Genomic DNA, 19,263 nt, shown 5'->3' on the forward strand with positions numbered 1-19,263 from the left:
GATAGTTCAGTGATGTGGTTGAAAGGAAATCTGAGAACAGGCAGCGTGTGTCTGTGGGCTGCCCTTCCACCTAAAATAGGAAGAGACATTCAAAGTGCGTAGTATAATAAATGCTTCTTGTTCTTACAAAGAGTCAGTCGCTTCTCATTTTTAGGGTGCAGAGCAAGATGCTTTGAAGCTGTCAGTGTTATAAAAATCACACCAAGGTGAATTTCTCATAGAGCTGTTAAGTATTTCTGTTGTCTAAACAAAAAAAAGGCTTTAAATGTAACTGTAACTCTATTTTTGCAAGATGATACAGTATGCTATGTGAAAAGGCTTTAGTGTAATACAAACACCTATTTAGCTGATACGTAAACTGCCTCATCAGGAAGTCAGTGGCTCATAAAAAAGCAAAATGGTAACGTTCAGATCTGTAGAACAAGAAGTCATTGTGGTTTTCTGCAAGCACAGGGTCCTTGGCTCCGTATTCTAGTTCAGGTGCACCAGACAGTAGATCTCCCTGGGCTCAGCCATCAAAGCATAAAAAGCTCCATCTTATTTGCGTAACAGCCCTTTTAAAAATAAAATGCCTCTGTTTTGGTATAAACTCTTAATCTGGATATGGAAGTTATGCTTCTGTCACCGACTTGCAATTAAAGTTGGGACTGCTTGTTTTTAAGGTAATACTATGTAATTTGCCTGAAGGCAGTAAAGAGGCTAATTTTACAGGATCCTGACTGCAAAGTTCTCTGTATTGGAACTGTACTTTTGCTACGTTGTACCAGCGTTCTACAAAGTTTTTTGTTTTCTTCCTTCTACTTTGGCAAGGCACTCGAATAGGTAGGATACAAATAGGTAGTGTATGGCTAACAAACACATAAAGTTGTCCTATCCTCTACTGTATCGCTTTATGGCTTCATACATTACAGTTTATATAAATAATCTTCATTTCATAGTATGAAATCAGAACTACCCCTTTTTAACAAAGCATACAGAGTTTGTAGTAACAGCCAAAGTGCAAGTACAGCCAAAACCTCACATAGAAAGCTGCAAATTAATCTTCTGAAGTAGCTCGCGTGAATAACTTTCAGAGGTAGCTCAGCTGATTGAGCAAGTACAACCTGTAGCGTTTGGCCCTCGTGCTGCAGGGGCAGGCAGCGGGGGAGCTTTGCCTCGTGCAAGGTGGTGTGCTTCGTCACTGGTCTATCCGAACGCTGACGTGGAGGACATGGGTGGTAAGGGGGTGTAGACTGCATGTACATGTAGCAGTTTAACTGGTGAAGAACTCTTTCTCAGCTAATTAAGGTTATAGATAAAATTGCAGTGACAGCTTTAAAATAGACACGTTTTCAGCTTCCCACACGCAGTCTGAATTACATCATTTATAACCTGTAGGAGGCTATCGTGGTTTCCTCAGGGAGGATCAGCTGTTACTTTTTGTAACTGAAAAAAACACTGGATTTTTTTTTTTCAGGGGAATATATTCAGAATTGATTTTTGTCAATCTGTTGGAGTGGATCGTTAGCAGTTACGTAAATCTTCCAGGTTTAATACACCCAGCCACATTCTCATCCCATTGACAGCAGTTCAGAATAACAGAACTGACTGAAATCAGGCTCCTGTGCTTAATGGTTTTTTTTCCCATCTTCTGAACAGGAATGCTATTTTTGAGTACTGTCATAAAGTACAGTTTTTCGTATAAGCGCCCATAATAGAAGTCTTGTTCTAAAACGCTTGCCTTGTTCATTGAACAAGGATGCTTGTCCTCACAGCGCTGTTCCTGAGTTTCCTAAAATTGCTAAAAACCACTCAGACATGCCTTTAAGACTGAAACAGAACTTGACGCAGGACGCTGGATGCCAACCTGACTAAAACTGCTGGTTTTTTAGGCTGGAAAAGGTTAGCTGTAGTCGTGGTGCAAAGCAGTAGGTTTGCTCTTGTGTATCAAATTAATGCCCCATTGAAAGTGTCTACAGGCAATGTGCCCTTTTTTCTGTGCTGTGACTCTTGCATGACTTGTTTCCAGGATGACCAGCCTTCTAATGGCAGATGTCCATGGTAAAAAGATGCTTTCATTCTGTTTATGAGAATGAAAAACCCCTCTATTGAGATTTTACAGACGTTAGCAAGGCACAGCAGCAGATAGTTGTTTGCATTGTTTTATGCGTGGTATCCTGTGCAGGAGAGACTGCTTGCTCCTTTCAGAGCTTGGCCTTGTTGTCTTATTTTTAATGCTTTCATATCGTAAGACACTCTTGTGTGTATAGTGGATGACTAAGCTTATTCAGAGGTTATAAAAGAAAAGGCAAACAGTATAGACTAAGGAAAGAATAAGCCATACAAAACCAAAACGCTGGACTAATTTTCCACAGTCCAAATGCTCATCCTTTTTTTTCAGTGCTGGAAAAAATCCATTTTCTAGAAAGGAGAAAATTAATTATCCTTCCTCAGAAAGGTAAAGCAGGGTTGCTGATCTGAAGTGACAGTGCAATTTGACTACATAACAGCTGCATCGCTATACCTTTCCTGTGCATCTGTAGTAAAGGATGCAAGCTGTACACAGAATCCAGCTAATCTCGAAAAAAAAAAAAGTTTGTTTTTAACTGGAAACTGGGGAAATGTGAAAACTATGGTTGATAAACACATGCTTTTCTGCATGGTCTTTTACCCAGGTGATTGCTTCAGTAATAACCATTTTAATAAAAGCTTCCAAAAAGATTGGTAGGAAAAACAGTTAAAGGAGAATAACTTTCTAGTGGTGGTTTAACCATTATGTAGAAGAAAGTGAATTTATCAGTTCTTGTCTCAGGTTTCAGAAGCATGGTATGACGAAAGGAACTGATTCCTTGGTGCTTGCACCAGTGTAGACCAGCAGACATTGAGTTGTTTGTGAAATCTGACAACCTGGACTTGATGGGGACTCGTAATCAAACAAGAAGGCAGTCTGGGAATTAATTTGGGTTTGTTTGGTTTTTTTACTTCTCTCATTACTTATTGCCTCTTCCTTCTTCCATGATTGCAAATATCTTCATCTTGAGAGACTGGTATTATGCACAGATCCTTTGTGTCTCACAGTGACTTTGATATTCTGGTCCTTTAAATCTGGAAGTCAAGATTTTGCCTTTGAAGGGTTGAGACATTATCATAGAAGAGAATATGCAGGACTGAATTACTGTGCATGTGTTCAGAGGAGCAGCCATAAGATTGCCTAGTGGAAATTGGAGTGCTGAAGAGCTTAAATACATAAATGGATGTTGGCAAACTTGGGTGCTACTTGTGTTTTGCCAGGTAACTGCGCAGTTCTTTGTTTGAAGAGCAGTATGGGGTTTTAAATCCAAATAAAGCTATAGACAGTAACATGTCAATCTCAGGAGGATGAGGATAAAATTGTTTTGTTGGTAATGGAGCTGCTCATAATTTATGTCTAACTGATCAAAAGTCCACCTAAGGTGCCTATTTCAGTTGATTGATACAACTGTGTTGGGCTTCCTAAAATTAATTGTATTCCTAGACTAATTTAGGTTGGGAAGTTGTCTGGTCCAGTCCCCCTACTCAAAATGGGACTGGGCTGCCTCGGGTCAGGTTGTTCAGGGCCACGTGCAGCTGAAGTTTGAGTATCTCCAAGGATGGAGATCCCATAGCCTCCCTGGATTGTTTTTCTCCCTAATAGCTTTTCTGTGTTGCAGCTTGTTTGTCGTCCTTTGTCCTGTTACTGTCAGAAGGGCTGGATTATATTTTGTCCACCCCTGATTTAACACAGAATTCCTGAGGGAAGAGCCAGATATGAGAATTGCAATGGTAGTAAATGGAGAACTACAAAAAGCAAATTGTATAAAAATAAAAACATTAGTAGACAAGCTGTCTTGTGCTATATCTCTAAAAGCAAAAAAAAAAAATCCAAACCTTAGAATATGTAGTTACAGAACATAAGGATAATATTATAAAAATGGGGAGAAAAAAATCCAAATTTTGCATCTGAATCAGCATATTTTTATTTTAATATACTCATTGACCGAGGACTTCTTTTTATACTGCGAAAAGTGGGGTTTTTTTATGCAGTATTTTAGAAAAGGGCTAGTCTGGCACTAGCTACAGTTGCTAGCAGCCTATAATGCTGGCTCTGTGTTTAGAAAATGATGGTAATTTATTACAAAGAGACTTTTATTCTAGTATTTTTAGCTCACAGCCGAGTGTTTAATGAATCTCTGCTTGGGCTCATTGAATTTATGTTCTCCCCTCCCCCTGCTCCATTTTAACCATTAAGATACTGCTATTCTTGCCGCAATTACAAAAGCTGTACTTGGTCTACTAAATAGCAAACTTATTCGTGGGGTGCTGTTCCTCAGTGCAAACCAGATCTGAAGACTTTCTGTAGAAGCCACCAAAGACTAGTCGGGTAGGAGTCTCATGGTTGGAAAAGTCAGTTTAATGATTGAGGATGGCTGGTAAGCTAAAGCTGATAGTTCAAAACCAACCAAAATTCATTATATTTCTGGGTCTCCCACTGAAAATGGCACGTTCGGTGAAAGTGGGCAGACTCTTAAATGCTACTCTGAAGCGTGGTTTGCTTCTCCGGGAAGAATAGTCTGCTGCCAGATTCAGAGACCAGTGTTTGAATGTGACAGGAGAAAGTACGATGATACGGCTTTTCCTTCTTCTTGAATGTAATCAGAAATCTGTGGCTTGCTTTCTGCTATAGCAGTCTTAGCCTTCTGTGACTCAAGTGAATATTGAACAAGAAGTCTTGTAAGAAACTGGATTTCCATTTCCAAAACAAATTTAAAATACTTTTTCAGTTTAGATATCATCTCTTTCCAGTCCCTCAAAACAGTTGCACATGACAGTATTGTGCAAGTTACCTTCCATGAGCTTTCTCCCAGCTCCAGAGGAACCAGTTTTAAGGATAAAAATGTATTAATTGTTTGTAAGGCTTTCCTGTTGCAGTTTCCTATTTTTGAGACTAAAAGGCACGAACAGAAACATGATGGGTACTAGTGCTAACTGCAAATAATTGTGCTCACCAGTCAAGTAATGCCTTTCCAAAACTATTTTTTCTGTTTGCAAGTTGCTTTACTCACAAAATCTATTATATTATAGAATACAATACAGGACTGCGCCCAGGTAGCGGTTCTCAGGCTTTGGTCTCTTCTCTGTAGCAGAAGCAGAGATCTTGAGGTGAAAATTTGCTTCTACCAGTTCTATGATTTTGGAAGAATATAGGGCGGGGTGGGATCTTGTAACTAGCACCTTATTCCTCATTGGTGTTGAAGGGTCTTGGAGGAGTTTTGGAACAGTCGGTTGTTGAGAGCCGATTTCAGTGAAGCCTGCTCCACTGGTGGCCAGAGGTGCTGCGGCAAAATTAGTGCTCGTGGCAAAAAGCTAACTTGCTTGTTTTGCTCAAGCAGTCAGTTGCTTAGTTGTATAATGGCTCTACAGGGCCAGGTTGTCTTTCTAATGTATTTAATTAGCCATTCCTAACACTTTTAAGAAGTCTCTTGTAGTATTCTAGGAATAAAAACTGGACAGGTTATTCTACAAGAGAAGGCTTATTATATAAGTTAGTGGATCCTTCCTCTCAGCTCAAGAGCATTCCCTCCTGTAAGTTCTTAAATGCTTTATCCAGCTTTAAATGATCCATAAGCCTGCTCTGTTTCAGCAGTGGAGATGTTATCCCATGGCCTGTTACACTCCTCTCCAGTGGGACAACATTGGACTTTTATTTGCAGACATCAAATGCCACTTGGATTAGTCTTCGGGACTAGTCTTCTCATTGGAAGAATATAATTAATATTTGTTATTTCTGGGAACGAAATGAACCTTCTTTTTGGGTACAGTGCATCAGGCAGATCATACTGGGTGAGAAGTAGCATGTATGTTGTGCTGATTTTTTTTTTAGGGGCTCTGAATTTTGTATGTGCTTGAGTTGAAGTTACTGGGTGTTAGCTGTGAAAGTGATGTGTGCACCTCATAAGGTTCTGAGGCACATTTTAAAAAATTAAGTTCCTACATTTTCAAAGGCATGGTTTGAATGTTTGAACGAGCTGGTTTACTAATGGTAGCTCTAGACTGCAAACTCTTGAACCTTCCTTAAGTCAAATAAGTCAGTTTCCATCATATGTGCTGGTCCCAAAATAAAATTTGACTGGATTTCTTTAAATGTGAAACAAACAATGTATTAAGTGGGAGCTGAGCGTTAGATGGTGGACACTTCTTGTATTAAGATGTTCTAGTTAACTTCTTGTACTGCTGAAGTCCACCACTTGGAACTATTGGCCCCCTTTATGGCTTCTGCTCAGGTATCTCCTAAGAGGAGGTTACTGGCCATGTAACTCTTCAGGTTTTAATCTTTAGATTTTCCTTTAACTTTTCATGTGTAATTACTTTTAATGAGACTCAGAAGCTGTCTCCTGTGACTGGGAGATGTATTCCCTTAGCTTTCCCTGAAATCGTTCACTTGGGTGAAGAGAAATGCCAAACCTTTTCTTGTACTAATAGCAAGAGTTGAAGTTATTTTTAATGCTTGCCTTCCCACCTTCTTTAAGTGAATGGATTAGCTCTTTTTCAAACACCATAGTGTTGGGTGGATACTAGTCAAATCTTTTTTTTTTTTTCTTTTTTCCTGTCATGGTATTTACTAGTCCTATGTTATTTCCTAATGAGCAGTGCTATAGATTTCATAGTAGTATTTCTTCTGAGTTGTTAAATGCCTGTTCAAAGGACAACCATTACATATTCTAGCAATGAAATGTGAAGCATTGCATGTGAAATGCAATGGCCAAGATTAAATGAGTTGTATGTGGAAAAGACTGAAGTGCAGGGAAGAGACTGCTGAGGAGATCAATATTCAGGCAGAAAATAGGTTAATCATTTGGGGAGGAGATTAAAACATTAGGAGCTGTTTTTAGAAGAGGATATATAAGCAACCATAATACAAGAAGATTTTAAAATAAAGCAAAACAAGAAATGCTGAAGTTGATAGTATTACTTCATAGTAAGTATATTGATATCCTTTATATACTGATAAATACTTAATATTTATACTAGAGAACCAAATGCTGTTAAGCGCTGAGAACTAGATAGTTTAGTATTAATGTCAGTAAACCACACCTGCAGTGTCTTCAGAGGCACATGGTTTCAGAGGATTGCTGGTGTGGTGCTCCAAGAAGTGTTTGTAATGCCAGGAGGCGAGGAAGACCCCAGCTGGCCATAGCAAATATGAAAATTGTGAACACAGTTAATGTTGTGGGGCTCCATTTAGTCAGAGGATTGCTGGTGTGGTGCTCCAAGAAGCGTTTGTAATGCCAGGAGGCGAGGAAGACCGCAGCTGGCCATAGCAAATATGAAAACTGTGAACACAGTTAATGTTGTGGGGCTCCATTTATCAAATGGGACACTCTCCGCTGCTATGTGTTATGGCTACTGGCATGATAGGAATTTAAGGACATGTTTTCATATGATAAGTTTGCTTTAAATTCTTAATTCTGGAATTTTAAAGGCAAAACTGTGCACCCCACCTACAGCAGTAAGGACCCTCACCATCCCAGTTAACTGGCTGCTACACGTGGGTCAGCAATCTAGAAATGATTCTGAGCAAACTGTACCGCTTTGCTGTCTCCTGTGCTGCTGTTGCTGTTCCTGTGTGACAGATGGGGACCCCTGGATCAGCATAAGGCACTTTCTGCACCAGCTAAATGATGGACCATGAGCTTGAACCAGGATAGCTGCCTAGTGAAAATGTATACTGCTTCCTGTGCAACAAAAATGTATTCATGTAATTGTCGTGTGGACTGGACGCAGACAATTCACAGTATAGTGTTGTGCAGATCAGGTTTATTACAATGTGCTCACACATCTAGCAGTAGGTCAGGATCCTGCTGTGGTGTTACACCTGTGCTAACCACAAAGGCAGTCTTCAGTTAATCTGTTATTCCAAGAACTATGAAATCCTCAGTACCCAGATTTGAGAGCAAAGGATAAAGGCTTCAGTTTAGCCTCCTGGTTGTATTCTGCAGGCATCACAGCATAGGTTTGGAGCACAGCAAGATGTCATTGCATGTGTTGTGTAAAGCTCTCCCAAATACATGGCATGGCATGTAAGAAGGCAATGGAAGAGAGTAGTGAATTTTCAGATAGTGCTGTGAGCTGATTGCAGGGTGGAGATCAATGTATCCATGCTGAATAAGAAATTGGTAGATTGAGAAGAGCTGTTGAAGGCCAAGCTTCTCTGTGAAGGAGCAAAGAAGGTCGAGGGAGAGTAGAGATCAGATCAATAAAGGGATCTTTGCATCAGCTTCTGAATGAATGTGAGCAGAGTGTCAAGCATGGCCACTTCCTTTTCTCTGTTATTAGGACAGAAGGTGGGGCAGATAAAATCTGTGTGATGTCTTTTCTGCTAATATCTACAGTCTAGTTGAGGTAGAAGAAAATGGAGATACAGCATTGTAGTCATGATAAAAGTTGATGACTGGATATAAGAAATGTTACATGGGCCAAAATGTGTATTTGAACAGAAGGCAGAATGTTAACCATCAGAAGTAAAAAAACTTTTTAGCTTTTTGAGCTGGTATGAAAGCTTACTTGGAAGAACCACGGGAATGTTCTTGCTTCTGTTAAAGAAAGCCTCAAACAGGCTAGCATCAGCTTTATTCTTTATTGAGAAAGCCTACCCAAAAGAGCTCTATAGAAAGGTTAGGGATGGGTCGGGTAGATCAGAGGTTTCTGGAAATGTTACTAATGAGAAGATGTAAAAAATACTAGTGTGAACTGTTCTTCAGAGCAGAAGTATGATGAAAAGTCGCACTTAAAGAGACTGTTCTCATTAAGAATTATGTGGAATTCCCTCAGGAAATCTCCTTCAAACATCTGTTTGTATCACTTCTGTCTCTTGTTAAACATGAGACATCACATTACACACCCCAGACTTGTATGGTAGACTTGCTATCAAATTGCCTTACAACTTCCTTCCATCTGCAAATCCAGAAATTTCATGGAAAGCTCTGAATTGGATACTTCCCATGAAAGCTTCTACCTCTCTAGCTAATGGACTGGTCTTGCTTGGTTTTTTTCTTTACATTTAATCTCTATCTGTCTCTACTTCTTGCTAGTTGAACCAAACATATTAAATGAAACTATATACCATTTATACTAAAAAATAGCATGAAGGAAAACAACTGTGGATGTTTTATCAAGGCCATACTGGAATCTTTGAAGTGCACTTGTGGTTTTTTTGTGATCTGGTAGTTCTTCCAGGCAATTCAACCTTAATTGATGTGGTTTCATATGTATGTTTTTAAAATTATTTCAGGCAAAACCAAAATATGGAAAACACAAAATATTGTACTTACTGCATCAGATAAGTGTGCAGGTTTGTGTAACTGATGGGTTTGAGTCTTTTACATTAACTTAATCTTTGTTTTTACAGGAAATAATGAAAAAAGTGTGCCACAACTCTTGATCAGAGACCTGAAATTCGAGAAGTCATTAGCTAAGCTCATGTTTTCTCCTGATCAAGAAAATCATCCATCAAAAGCACCAGTAAAGTATGGTGAATTGATTGTATTAGGGTAAGTACTTGTGTCTTGCTTGGAAGTGAGAATGAAGGTAGAATTTAAGGGTGCACTTAAAGCAGATAAAATGCAGGTTGCTGTGAGAGATAGTCCCACAACCTCTCACTCAAACTCCTTCTTTCGCAGCATGTATAGTCAGCATGCAACTACATGGTGAGTTGATCAGCTTTTCTTTGGCAGCTGATCTCATGTAAGGGAGGGAGTGGAAGGAAGGTTACTTTTTTCAGTGGTGACCAGGCACTACACATAATTTTATATATTGGTAAATTGCACTGCAGCACACATGCTTTTTTTTGTGACAGCGTTGAGTGTGGAGGTAGGGCTTGAAACAGTTGAGTCGTTGTAGGTTTATTTTCAGCTCTTCTGTTCTTCCCAGGTAAGTGTTTCATGACAAAGGCAGCCAATTTGTGAAGGTTTTTCCAGATGGTTCCATGTTGTACCTAGACAGATGACTAATGTGACAATGTGGAAGGAGAAGTTCCCTAGGACTTTAAGTAAAATGAAAGCAGTTCTGTAAGAAAGTGGTAGCTGACTCTGTAATATCCAAGTGCAAACAGAAGATTTTAATAAAGCAAATTTGCTGGCTGGCCTGTTTATGTTGACATGTTCAAAATTAGGGTCTGAGGGTTTTCTGGTGGATTAAACCAGAGTTTCAGAGAACAGTATGTCTATTTCTTACAAGGGTACCAAAATTCTCTAAAATATTAGCTCTCCAGCAGGCTTGGTGAATTCTTTCATTTATAGTGTGAACACACCATTAGAGAGAGAAGCTACAGATAGGCGTATAACCTTACTTGTTTCCATGTTTGGGAATAGAGTCTCTCTTGCTTGTCAGTAGTAGCTTTGAGATTAATCTGGGTAGCTTTCCTTGCCCTACAAGCTTTGTGTGCATATGCTGTAATTCCGTGGGCATGTTTCAATATTGTGTTTATCCATTCTCAGATTTAGATGTGCTTAATTGGAAATCTGTAATTTTTTCAATACTGTACTAATCAAGAAGTCTTTGTGCTTAGTATGAAAGTTCTTGTGGGTCTGTATCTTGTGAGAAGCTAAGTGATACAGGAGGATGGACTTTGTTCTTTTTCTGTCTTTTTTCATAGGTACAATGGGTCTCTCCCAAATGGAGATAGAGGAAGAAGAAAAAGTAGGTTTGCTTTATTTAAAAGGCCCAAACCAAATGGGGTGAAACCTAGCACTGTGCATATTGCCTGTACCCCTCAAGCAGCAAAGGTAAGCTTGACTTGTCTAGTTAAGTCTTATTTCTCCTGGTGCTGTCTGAAGAGTTCAGTGAAGTCAGTGCTGTTACGTTGAGATGAAATGGTGTAAAAAGCATGAAGTTCTGGCTGCAAAAAGAATGGTTCATGTTTATCCAAGTTTTTTTGATACCTGTCAGGGTTAGCAGGAAACCATTCAGCAAAACAAATCTGGTGCCCAGTCCTTGCTGTGTCCAGAAAGAAAAATGTTTATTTCTGAAACATGAATATTCAAGGGCACAGGCTAGTCATGTAAAGCACTTTCTATTTTGTTTTCCTTCCAAACTCACTACAGACATCTGTTCTAGCCTTCCTGTTTTCACACTCAATTGTGCTTTAGGGCTAACTTTGCTTCAGATGAAGCTGACTTTGAAATGGTCTTTTGCTAAAGCTCTGTGTGCACTTGCTATCCTGCCCGATGGGCAGGAGTTCCCCAGGGACGAGGACAGGTGGGTTTTGCAGGGCATGTTTTATACTGCTCATAATCAAGTTCAGACTTCTCATTAAGAAGCAGTAAAGGAGGGGCTTCAGTCCTGAGGCTGAATTGTATTTCATATCAAAACTAATGTATTACAGGTAAGGTATTACCATGAAGTACTTCCATATTGTGTCAATTCAAGTGTATGTGCAATTATGTTCAGTAACAAATGGAGCATTTCTGCTAAAACCAATGGAATCTGAGAATGCTTAGTGGTTGTTCAGAGATCTCCAATGTTAAGATCAGGCCCTTAAATACAGTCATGTTAAGGATTTCGCTCCCTAAATACCTTGACACTTAAGAATATTGCATAAAGTATTCTGAAATAAAAAGCATTTTGCTAACCAGAGTTCTTGTAATAGAATTATGTCTGTAGGTCTGTGAAAAGAACATTTATTTTTGCCTAATTCTTTAGGGTCTTCAAGTAAGTGCTATTTAGAAGCACTTTTAGAAGAGTGCTTGATCAGTTCCTAGTAGGTAGTTGCAGAATTAAAATCTAGACTAACAAACTGAAACCTAGATTACTTTGCTGCAACTTGTGCAGAGTTTCTCCATTTTACCCTGTTTACCACCAGTACTTGTTATGGTTTTTGTCTGTGTATCTTATTAATCATCACTGATTTTTAGTATGAACTCATATCCTGGTTTTAGAATGAAGTCCCTAAGGTTTTTGTCCTCAGTTTGCTGTTGGAGAAGTTCAGCCTGAGAAGGCCATGGAGGTGTTACATTCAGCTTTAGCCTTTGCGCTCAGTTGTTTTGTTCTTTTGTGTTAAGGCCAGCATTGCTTTAACATGAAGAATGACTAATAATACACTTGGTTACATGTATTTTGTTGCAGCGTGTAGTGAAGAGACCAGTTTGGTCTGTTGCTGAATCAATCCTGCAGCTTCTTTTAATGGCCAGGATTGGGTTTTGTGAAGTTTAACTACAGGTGTGTCACTAACAAGCCTCTGCCTTAATGCATTAATTGAGCAGAACAAGAGCCTGGTTATATATATTGTCTGCTTTGCTGCTGTATTCAGTAGAGTTGTTGTTCACTGGTTCAATAATATTTGGCATTTTTTCCATAGGCAATAAGTAATAAGGACCAACACAGCATATCTTACACTTTGTCTCGGGCCCAGACAGTAGTAGTTGAATATACACATGACAGCAACACAGATATGTTCCAGGTATGTGAAGTAAATATCATAAACGTATTCTCGCTTTTGGTAGTTCCTAACAAGACATCTTCTCAACAGGCTTTTTCCCTCAGACCCAAAAGTTTGCATGTGTCACTTGTTGCACTTCACTATTCAGAGACATTTAATTCTGTTCGCTCCCAAGGCCATCACATGAACAAGGCTGTGTATCTGTGCATCTCTTTTAGGCTTGGTCAGAGGTGAAAGTTGGGGTTTTTTGTGACTAATGCACAGGATTACGGTTTTGCCTTTGATTGCAAGTCTGCAAGTCATGTAATCTGTCTCCTAGTCCTTCTTTGCAAAGTGAAGAATAAAGTGCATGGTTCTCTTTTTAAGCACTTGGAACTTTGCTTCTAGCATTTACAAAATGCTCCCAGTTGGAGACAGGGTAGAAGAAATACAGTGAGAAACTACAGAAAAGCTTTTGACACAACTAATATGAAAAACACCCCTAACGGCTTTAAACAAACCTAGAAATAAGTCTAAAGCGCTGGGGAATGTGTAGAGAGGAGGCCCAGTTCTGATGTGCTGGCAGTTCTGAGCAACTTTGCTGCAGTTCCTGTATGTATGAGAAGGAACCACAAACACATTTGCAGCTGTGGTGTGCACTCATATCACATAATTGTTTCCTGTTTTTCTCAGAAGGAAGGGGTTTGTTTTGGGGGTTTTTTTTGTGTGCTTTGTTCCTTCTGATTCCTGGACTGATCTTGCGTTGATTTTTTTTTTTTGTTGTTGTTGCTAAATTATGGCAAGGAGTTTTGCTGTCACAGCATTTAGCTGTGACGCCACTGCAGGACCTAAGGAGGTGGGAGGTGTTGCTAAGTGGTGGAGGAAGCTGCTGTGCAACTGCAAATACCTACAACAGAGCAAAAGGGCTGTAACGAACTAACTGCAGCATAAGCTATTGTTTGCGTAAGTGTTTTCTCTTCAGGCATGCTGTGGCATGCGTGCTGCTCTAAAATTGCCAGTGGCAATCCCTGTGTACTGACGGGTTATCCTGCCTAAGAAGCAATAGAAAAATACATTCTGACAAAGCAGTTTCAGTCTCATGAAAGTTTTCCATCCAGCCTTCACCAAAATGCACCTCAGGCTTTTGGGTCTCCTGCCCAGCAGTTAATCAGTTGTAATATAACTGTCTATAAGAGACTGTTGGGAGCTCTGGAAGCAAGCGAAAGGTAGTGGTGTGTAAGTGGGCTTTAAACCTGGCTATGTAGATGCTTGGGAGAGGGATATAACTTTTCTTTGTGCTTTATAAGGAAAAGGTCAAGATGAGTTACTGGAAAAGCAGTGAAACCCAAGCAATTCTATCAAACCTGGTAGCGCTGTGTGGGACTGCAAAACATATTCTCCATGTAACCAGAAAAGAAGGTGCAGCTACTAGAAAAATCTGTTTGTATTCAGATGTTGTATTCCTGTTGTGTTCTGTGCATATTAATGTAACCCCTCCCTGCCATAAACATCTTGTACCTGGTCTTTCCTGACAGATTTGCTGCTTTTCAGTGCCCCAGTGCAGCTGGAGAGTCAGCTCACAATCTAATTTTCCTACTTCTACACCTCCACCTAAGTCTGGCATTTTTCAGAATATTCTGGGCGTGCAAAGTGACTGAATACCACTTTTCTTCCATTTAAATGCAGTTTCCTAGTTGTTTTGGCACTGCTGCAGCTGGTCCAGCTGACCTGAGTGTAACCTCTCTGATGAGGTCTTCAATGGGAAATTGTCTCAGAATTGACTTAATTACATCACTTTATTTCCCCTTCTTTCAGTTGGCTGTACTCAGCCTTCAGAATAACTTTGGTCACATGGAGGTGGAATAACTCATCAATTCAGATTAGGTTTTAGAAACCTAAATTTAGATTGGTGGAGGGGAATGCTTCAAACTGGAATGTCATGATTTTTTTTTTTCTTGATCACTTCTGAATGCTTTGAGTTTGAATATTCCTAGACCCAAAGGCAAACTTCTAAACAGCTGGGTCTTTTTAAATCCCTTTCCAGATTGGTCGGTCAACAGAGAGTCCTATAGACTTTGTCGTGACAGATACAGTTCCTGGAAGTCAGAGTAATTCAGATACACAGTCTGTGCAGAGCACTATATCAAGGTTTGCCTGCAGAATCATATGTGAACGTAACCCTCCTTTTACAGCAAGAATATATGCTGCAGGATTTGACTCTTCAAAAAACATCTTTCTTGGGGTAAGGGAACTCTTCCTTTTTTTTTTCCCTTCCAAGTTCAATGTAGGCTTATTTTTTAAACTAATGCATAGCTCCACTTCAGCCAAATTAAAAGGTTTCATTGACGTAATTTCTCTTAGGAGAAAGCTGCAAAGTGGAAGACATCAGATGGGCAAATGGATGGACTAACCACAAATGGAGTTCTTGTTATGCATCCCCGTAATGGATTTACAGAAGACTCCAAGCCAGGGGTGTGGAGAGAGATATCTGTGTGTGGGAATGTGTTCAGCCTCCGTGAAACCAGATCAGCTCAGCAGAGGGGAAAAATGGTAAAAGTAGTGACCAATGTTTTATGCAGCTTGTTTAAAATGGGTAGAAGTGTAAGTGGTAAAGCTTGGGCGTAAACAGAGGCCAGAATCTGCCTCATGTGTAGACATCACCTGTGTAATTAGTTACACTGACTTTTTTGTGTCTGTGTTCATACATGAAGGTGTCTTGCTCAACCTGAATAACTGACATTTACCTGCAAACTAGTACTTAATTGCAGATCTAGACTGCTTTCCTAAATTGAGTTGCCAGTCAACTATGCTCTTCTGCAAACTGTCATAGTCATGCACGCATTTTAAAGAGTATTCTCCCTCTTTGAATTTCTGCTTTTAAGGTTTTCCCACTTTCCCTTTTATATAATAATAAAAAATAATTATAGTTTTATTGACATATGCCTATATACCTGGACTTCCATTTCCACCTTGGCACTCTGAGTTTTACTCTTCCCCTTGTTTCCAAAGCATTGGTGATGTTTCTGGGAGATGATTGGTTTTAGTATGACTTGGGATTTCTTAGCAAAAAGAAATGCTACATGAAGACTTAAGTGATTCATTTAGCTAGGGATGCTGACAGGTGACTTTTTCTGTAGGAGAGGAAAGCCATGTGTAAAGGTGTGTGTGAAGAAAGTCTAAAATGTAATGGAAGACTAACAAAACTTGTCACGAAGTTGGGGGGGCTTGGGGGAGTTTTGGCGGTTTGTTTTTTCTTTTAAAAAGAGGGAGAAGCTGATAGTGGGTTCTCTATGGGTATCTTGTATAGGATATCAGGAGCTGCTTGAAACTTCTTGTCTAGATCTTCCAGGCAGATTTGTATTATGGAAGTGCCTTATGTTGCTCTTCAGGTAACCTTAGGTGACACCTCTCTTCCTCTTTGTCCATCACAAGGTTGAGAATGAAACAAACCAACTCCAGGACGGCTCTCTAATCGACCTGTGTGGAGCGACGCTGCTGTGGCGCACTGCCGAAGGGCTTTCACGCACTCCTACTGTCAAGCACCTGGAGGCGCTAAGGCAGGAAATAAACGCGGCAAGGCCCCAGTGTCCTGTGGGGTTTAACACTTTGGCGTTTCCCAGCATGAAGAGAAAAGATGTTGTAGATGAAAAGCAGCCGTGGGTGTATCTGAACTGTGGCCACGTCCACGGCTATCACAATTGGGGAAACAAAGAGGAGAGAGACGGCAAGGATCGCGAGTGTCCCATGTGCCGCTCTGTTGGCCCCTATGTGCCTCTGTGGCTTGGATGTGAAGCAGGATTTTATGTGGATGCAGGACCTCCAACTCACGCGTTCAGCCCCTGTGGACACGTGTGCTCAGAAAAGACAACTGCATATTGGTCCCAAATTCCTCTTCCTCACGGTACTCACACTTTTCACGCAGCCTGTCCGTTCTGTGCGCATCAGCTGGCTGGTGAGCAAGGTTACATCAGACTCATTTTCCAAGGACCTCTTGACTAACACATGTGTTACCAAGGACTGCAGTAAACTGATAAGCTAAGCTATTCTGATTTTTAAACCAACTGTCTTTCGTATTCTCTGGGCTTTGCTGGTTTGCATTAAGATGAAGAATTTTTGGGTTTTTGTTACAACAGCTAAATCCCTCTCTATTGAGAAAAGTCTGGAAAATGGAAGAAATGGGGGGAGAAGGGTGGAGAGAACTCTTGTGGTTTTTTTCTTTTTTAGTTAATACCTACTTCTGAAGAGGTGAAGGAAGCGGTGTAGAGTGAACTTCGATGCCTTCTGTTTAATGGTTTTGAATCACATGCCCACAGTGTTTGAAAGTTGTTTCATTCTTTTTGTATATGGAGGGTAAATAGTTCAAAGAACATTAGTTTACAGCTTGGATGCAAACGTTGTAAAATATAACGTGTATATTAACTCTTTTCTATTTATCTTTATTATTGAAAATACATAGGACGTTTAGAGAGTAGCATGGTCATAGTGTGTTCATCCAGCGATTGGATGCGTAGAGTAGTTCTGGATGGAGAAGGATGTGAGATGGAAATGGTAGAAAAATCTTTTTTAATCTAAAATACTGAGTTCTTAGAATAGTTAAAATGCTTTTTAAACAAAGCTAATGCAAATTATGATGGCATAAAGGTGTGCTTTAACCATGTTGAAAGGTAGCTAAGAAAGACTTTTTAAAATGTCTTTTTGGTAGGACTGTACTTAAGATCTGGTTACGAGGAGAATATTTACCAGACTCTTTGAATATGCAACTTAGTCTAGATTAAGGATTTTTTTTCTCCCTTCATGCTAACACATCTCTTTATTTAGCATTAGTGACATTCGTGAGGGTTTTTCCAATGTTAAACATTAACAAACCTGAAAGTTGAGGCTCACTTTGTTCCTTGCTGTTTGGGGCGGGGAGTGAGGGGAGAGGCGGATGTGCCCGTGCACATGCATGGGGAGCAGGGAGCAATTTGCAAATTGGCCAAGGTCGCACCTTGTGACAGGCTTGCCAGCTGGATGTTCTGCCTTTCTTCTGGCCCGTTGCAAACTTGGCACGCTTGGGCGTGTGAGAGCCACAGGCTTCGTGGGCTTGGCTTTACCATGCTGCGAGGAGCTGGGTGCAAATACTCATCTAGGCCACACATGGAACAGAGTTGAAGCCTGGTACCCAGGGGACGCGTGCCTGCATCCTAGCATCCTTGTGCAACTTGTCACAATTGGCAATCTCTTAGGGAGAGCTTGAGCTGGGATGGGACTGGGCTTGCAGTCCTCGGTGCGGGATGCTTGCGTGTGGTCTGCTCGCACTGTGGTGGGCTCCAGTTAGCAACCTCTCTCTGTTCTCCCCTCCCTACCCTTCCTTTCCCTCTGTATCCACCAGAAAAGGCCAGTGCACTACATCCAGCTTTGCTGCTAACCCACTGTGCTTCATGGCAAATACACAACCTGACCTTTTTAGGATTGAGTTGAGCTTTTTTGGCCAGCTTCATACTTTTTTTTTTTTTCGAAATACGTACTGTATAATTGACCGTAGCAAATTTCTGTACTTTATAGCATAGCTTTAATTTTTCCTTTTGAAGCTGTTCTAAAATTTTCTTGGTTTAAAGAGACCTATGTTGCTTAGATGTCATGAATTATTTACTTTGACTGTCAATTTATTTCTCCATTTTTTAAAAAGAAATTATATATATTGTTTGGTTCACTCAGGAAATGCATGTGTCAGGAAACCTGTATTATAAGTTCAGTTAGCTGTCATGTACAAGTAACTGCTGTTACTCCCTTTCCGTAGAAATATAACTGATTTTGACATTTTCCAGATTATATGCATTAAGTAATGAAACTTATGCAGCAAGAAATCCCTGTATTGTAGTTGTTCTAATCATTTTATTCAAACTATAGTATACTGTAGTTTAATTTTTATTTGCAAATTAATTTATTCAGACTACGTGAGTAAACACTTTTCAAAAATAGAAATTCTGGGATGGTCTGTTGCTTTGTTTCCAAGAGATGTGAAAGGTGGCTGGAGATGGCCCTTCAGCTGTCACGCAAGGTGTCTGTTCTGCACATGTGAATTAAGATCCCAAAGAAGAAGCAACTTGTTGAGAGTTTGCATGTTATCCCGGTCATGGATTTGAATGGCTCCTTTCAGATGTGACCTTTCAATGTGTTTTATATTTAAGCTGACATTAACAAAGGCAAGATTCTCGTACAAAAGACACAGTTAAATGATCTCTTCCCTGAGCAAGTTACAAATAACAAAATGTAAGCAAAAACTTTAACCAAGTGGCTGGGCTCTTGTAAAATGTCAAGAGCTCTTGATCTCATCTTCCACAAAATCGGATTGACACTTCTTCTCTGGTCCTGATCTTGTTGATTACAGGGATATGAAAACTCAGAAAAGAACATGATGAAAGCTACAAAGCTGTATGAGTAATATAAAGATGAAATTATAAAAACAGATTGAGAATTGGATAGTAGCAGACATGTGGAAAGCGGTGTACTTGCCCGGTGTTGGAGGCACAGCTGGAGGCTGGTGTGGAGCCAGCAGTTGGATGTGCACACATCTGACTGGAGGGGAAGAAGAGAGGTTCATGCCCAACACACAGCCATTGCTAAGCTCTCCCCCATTAAGATGATACTTTATGCTTTCGTTATGCTTCTCTACTGCTGCCCCCCACCCCCTCCCCAAAACCAACAGAAAAACCACCACAGAAGAAGGTGTAGCCTTAGCAGAACAGCTGTTTCTCTGGGCAGCGTTATGCTAAGATAACCCTTCAGAGTCTGCCCCATGTTTTCTGCCTATTGTGTACTTTTCTTGACCTAAGATGTGCTTGTTAATCCCATTTTTAAATGGGCAGAACATG

The 19,263-nt window shown here is 40.1% G+C and overlaps 1 protein-coding gene across 2 annotated transcripts in view; it reads left to right on the forward strand.

Annotated features, from left to right (window-relative positions):
• PELI1 (pellino E3 ubiquitin protein ligase 1) overlaps window positions 1-18,336 on the forward strand; it is a 35,263-nt gene extending 16,927 nt beyond the window's left edge. Inside the window, exons 2-7 of one of the 2 annotated variants that reach the window (XM_009641753.2) lie at window positions 9,404-9,545; window positions 10,649-10,778; window positions 12,350-12,451; window positions 14,454-14,651; window positions 14,771-14,959; window positions 15,842-18,336. In XM_009641753.2, the coding sequence (XP_009640048.2) occupies window positions 9,404-9,545; window positions 10,649-10,778; window positions 12,350-12,451; window positions 14,454-14,651; window positions 14,771-14,959; window positions 15,842-16,408 (1,328 nt within the window). In that variant the 3' untranslated portion in view covers window positions 16,409-18,336. The remainder of the gene's footprint in view (window positions 1-9,403; window positions 9,546-10,648; window positions 10,779-12,349; window positions 12,452-14,453; window positions 14,652-14,770; window positions 14,960-15,841) is intronic. The other variant, XM_035896425.1, reaches the window with a different exon arrangement.
• The last annotated feature ends 927 nt before the right edge of the window (window positions 18,337-19,263 follow it).

The sequence above is a fragment of the Egretta garzetta genome, unplaced genomic scaffold (assembly GCF_000687185.1).
Source record: "Egretta garzetta isolate BGI_Z169 unplaced genomic scaffold, ASM68718v1 scaffold360, whole genome shotgun sequence".
Classification (NCBI taxonomy): Eukaryota; Metazoa; Chordata; class Aves; order Pelecaniformes; family Ardeidae; genus Egretta; species Egretta garzetta.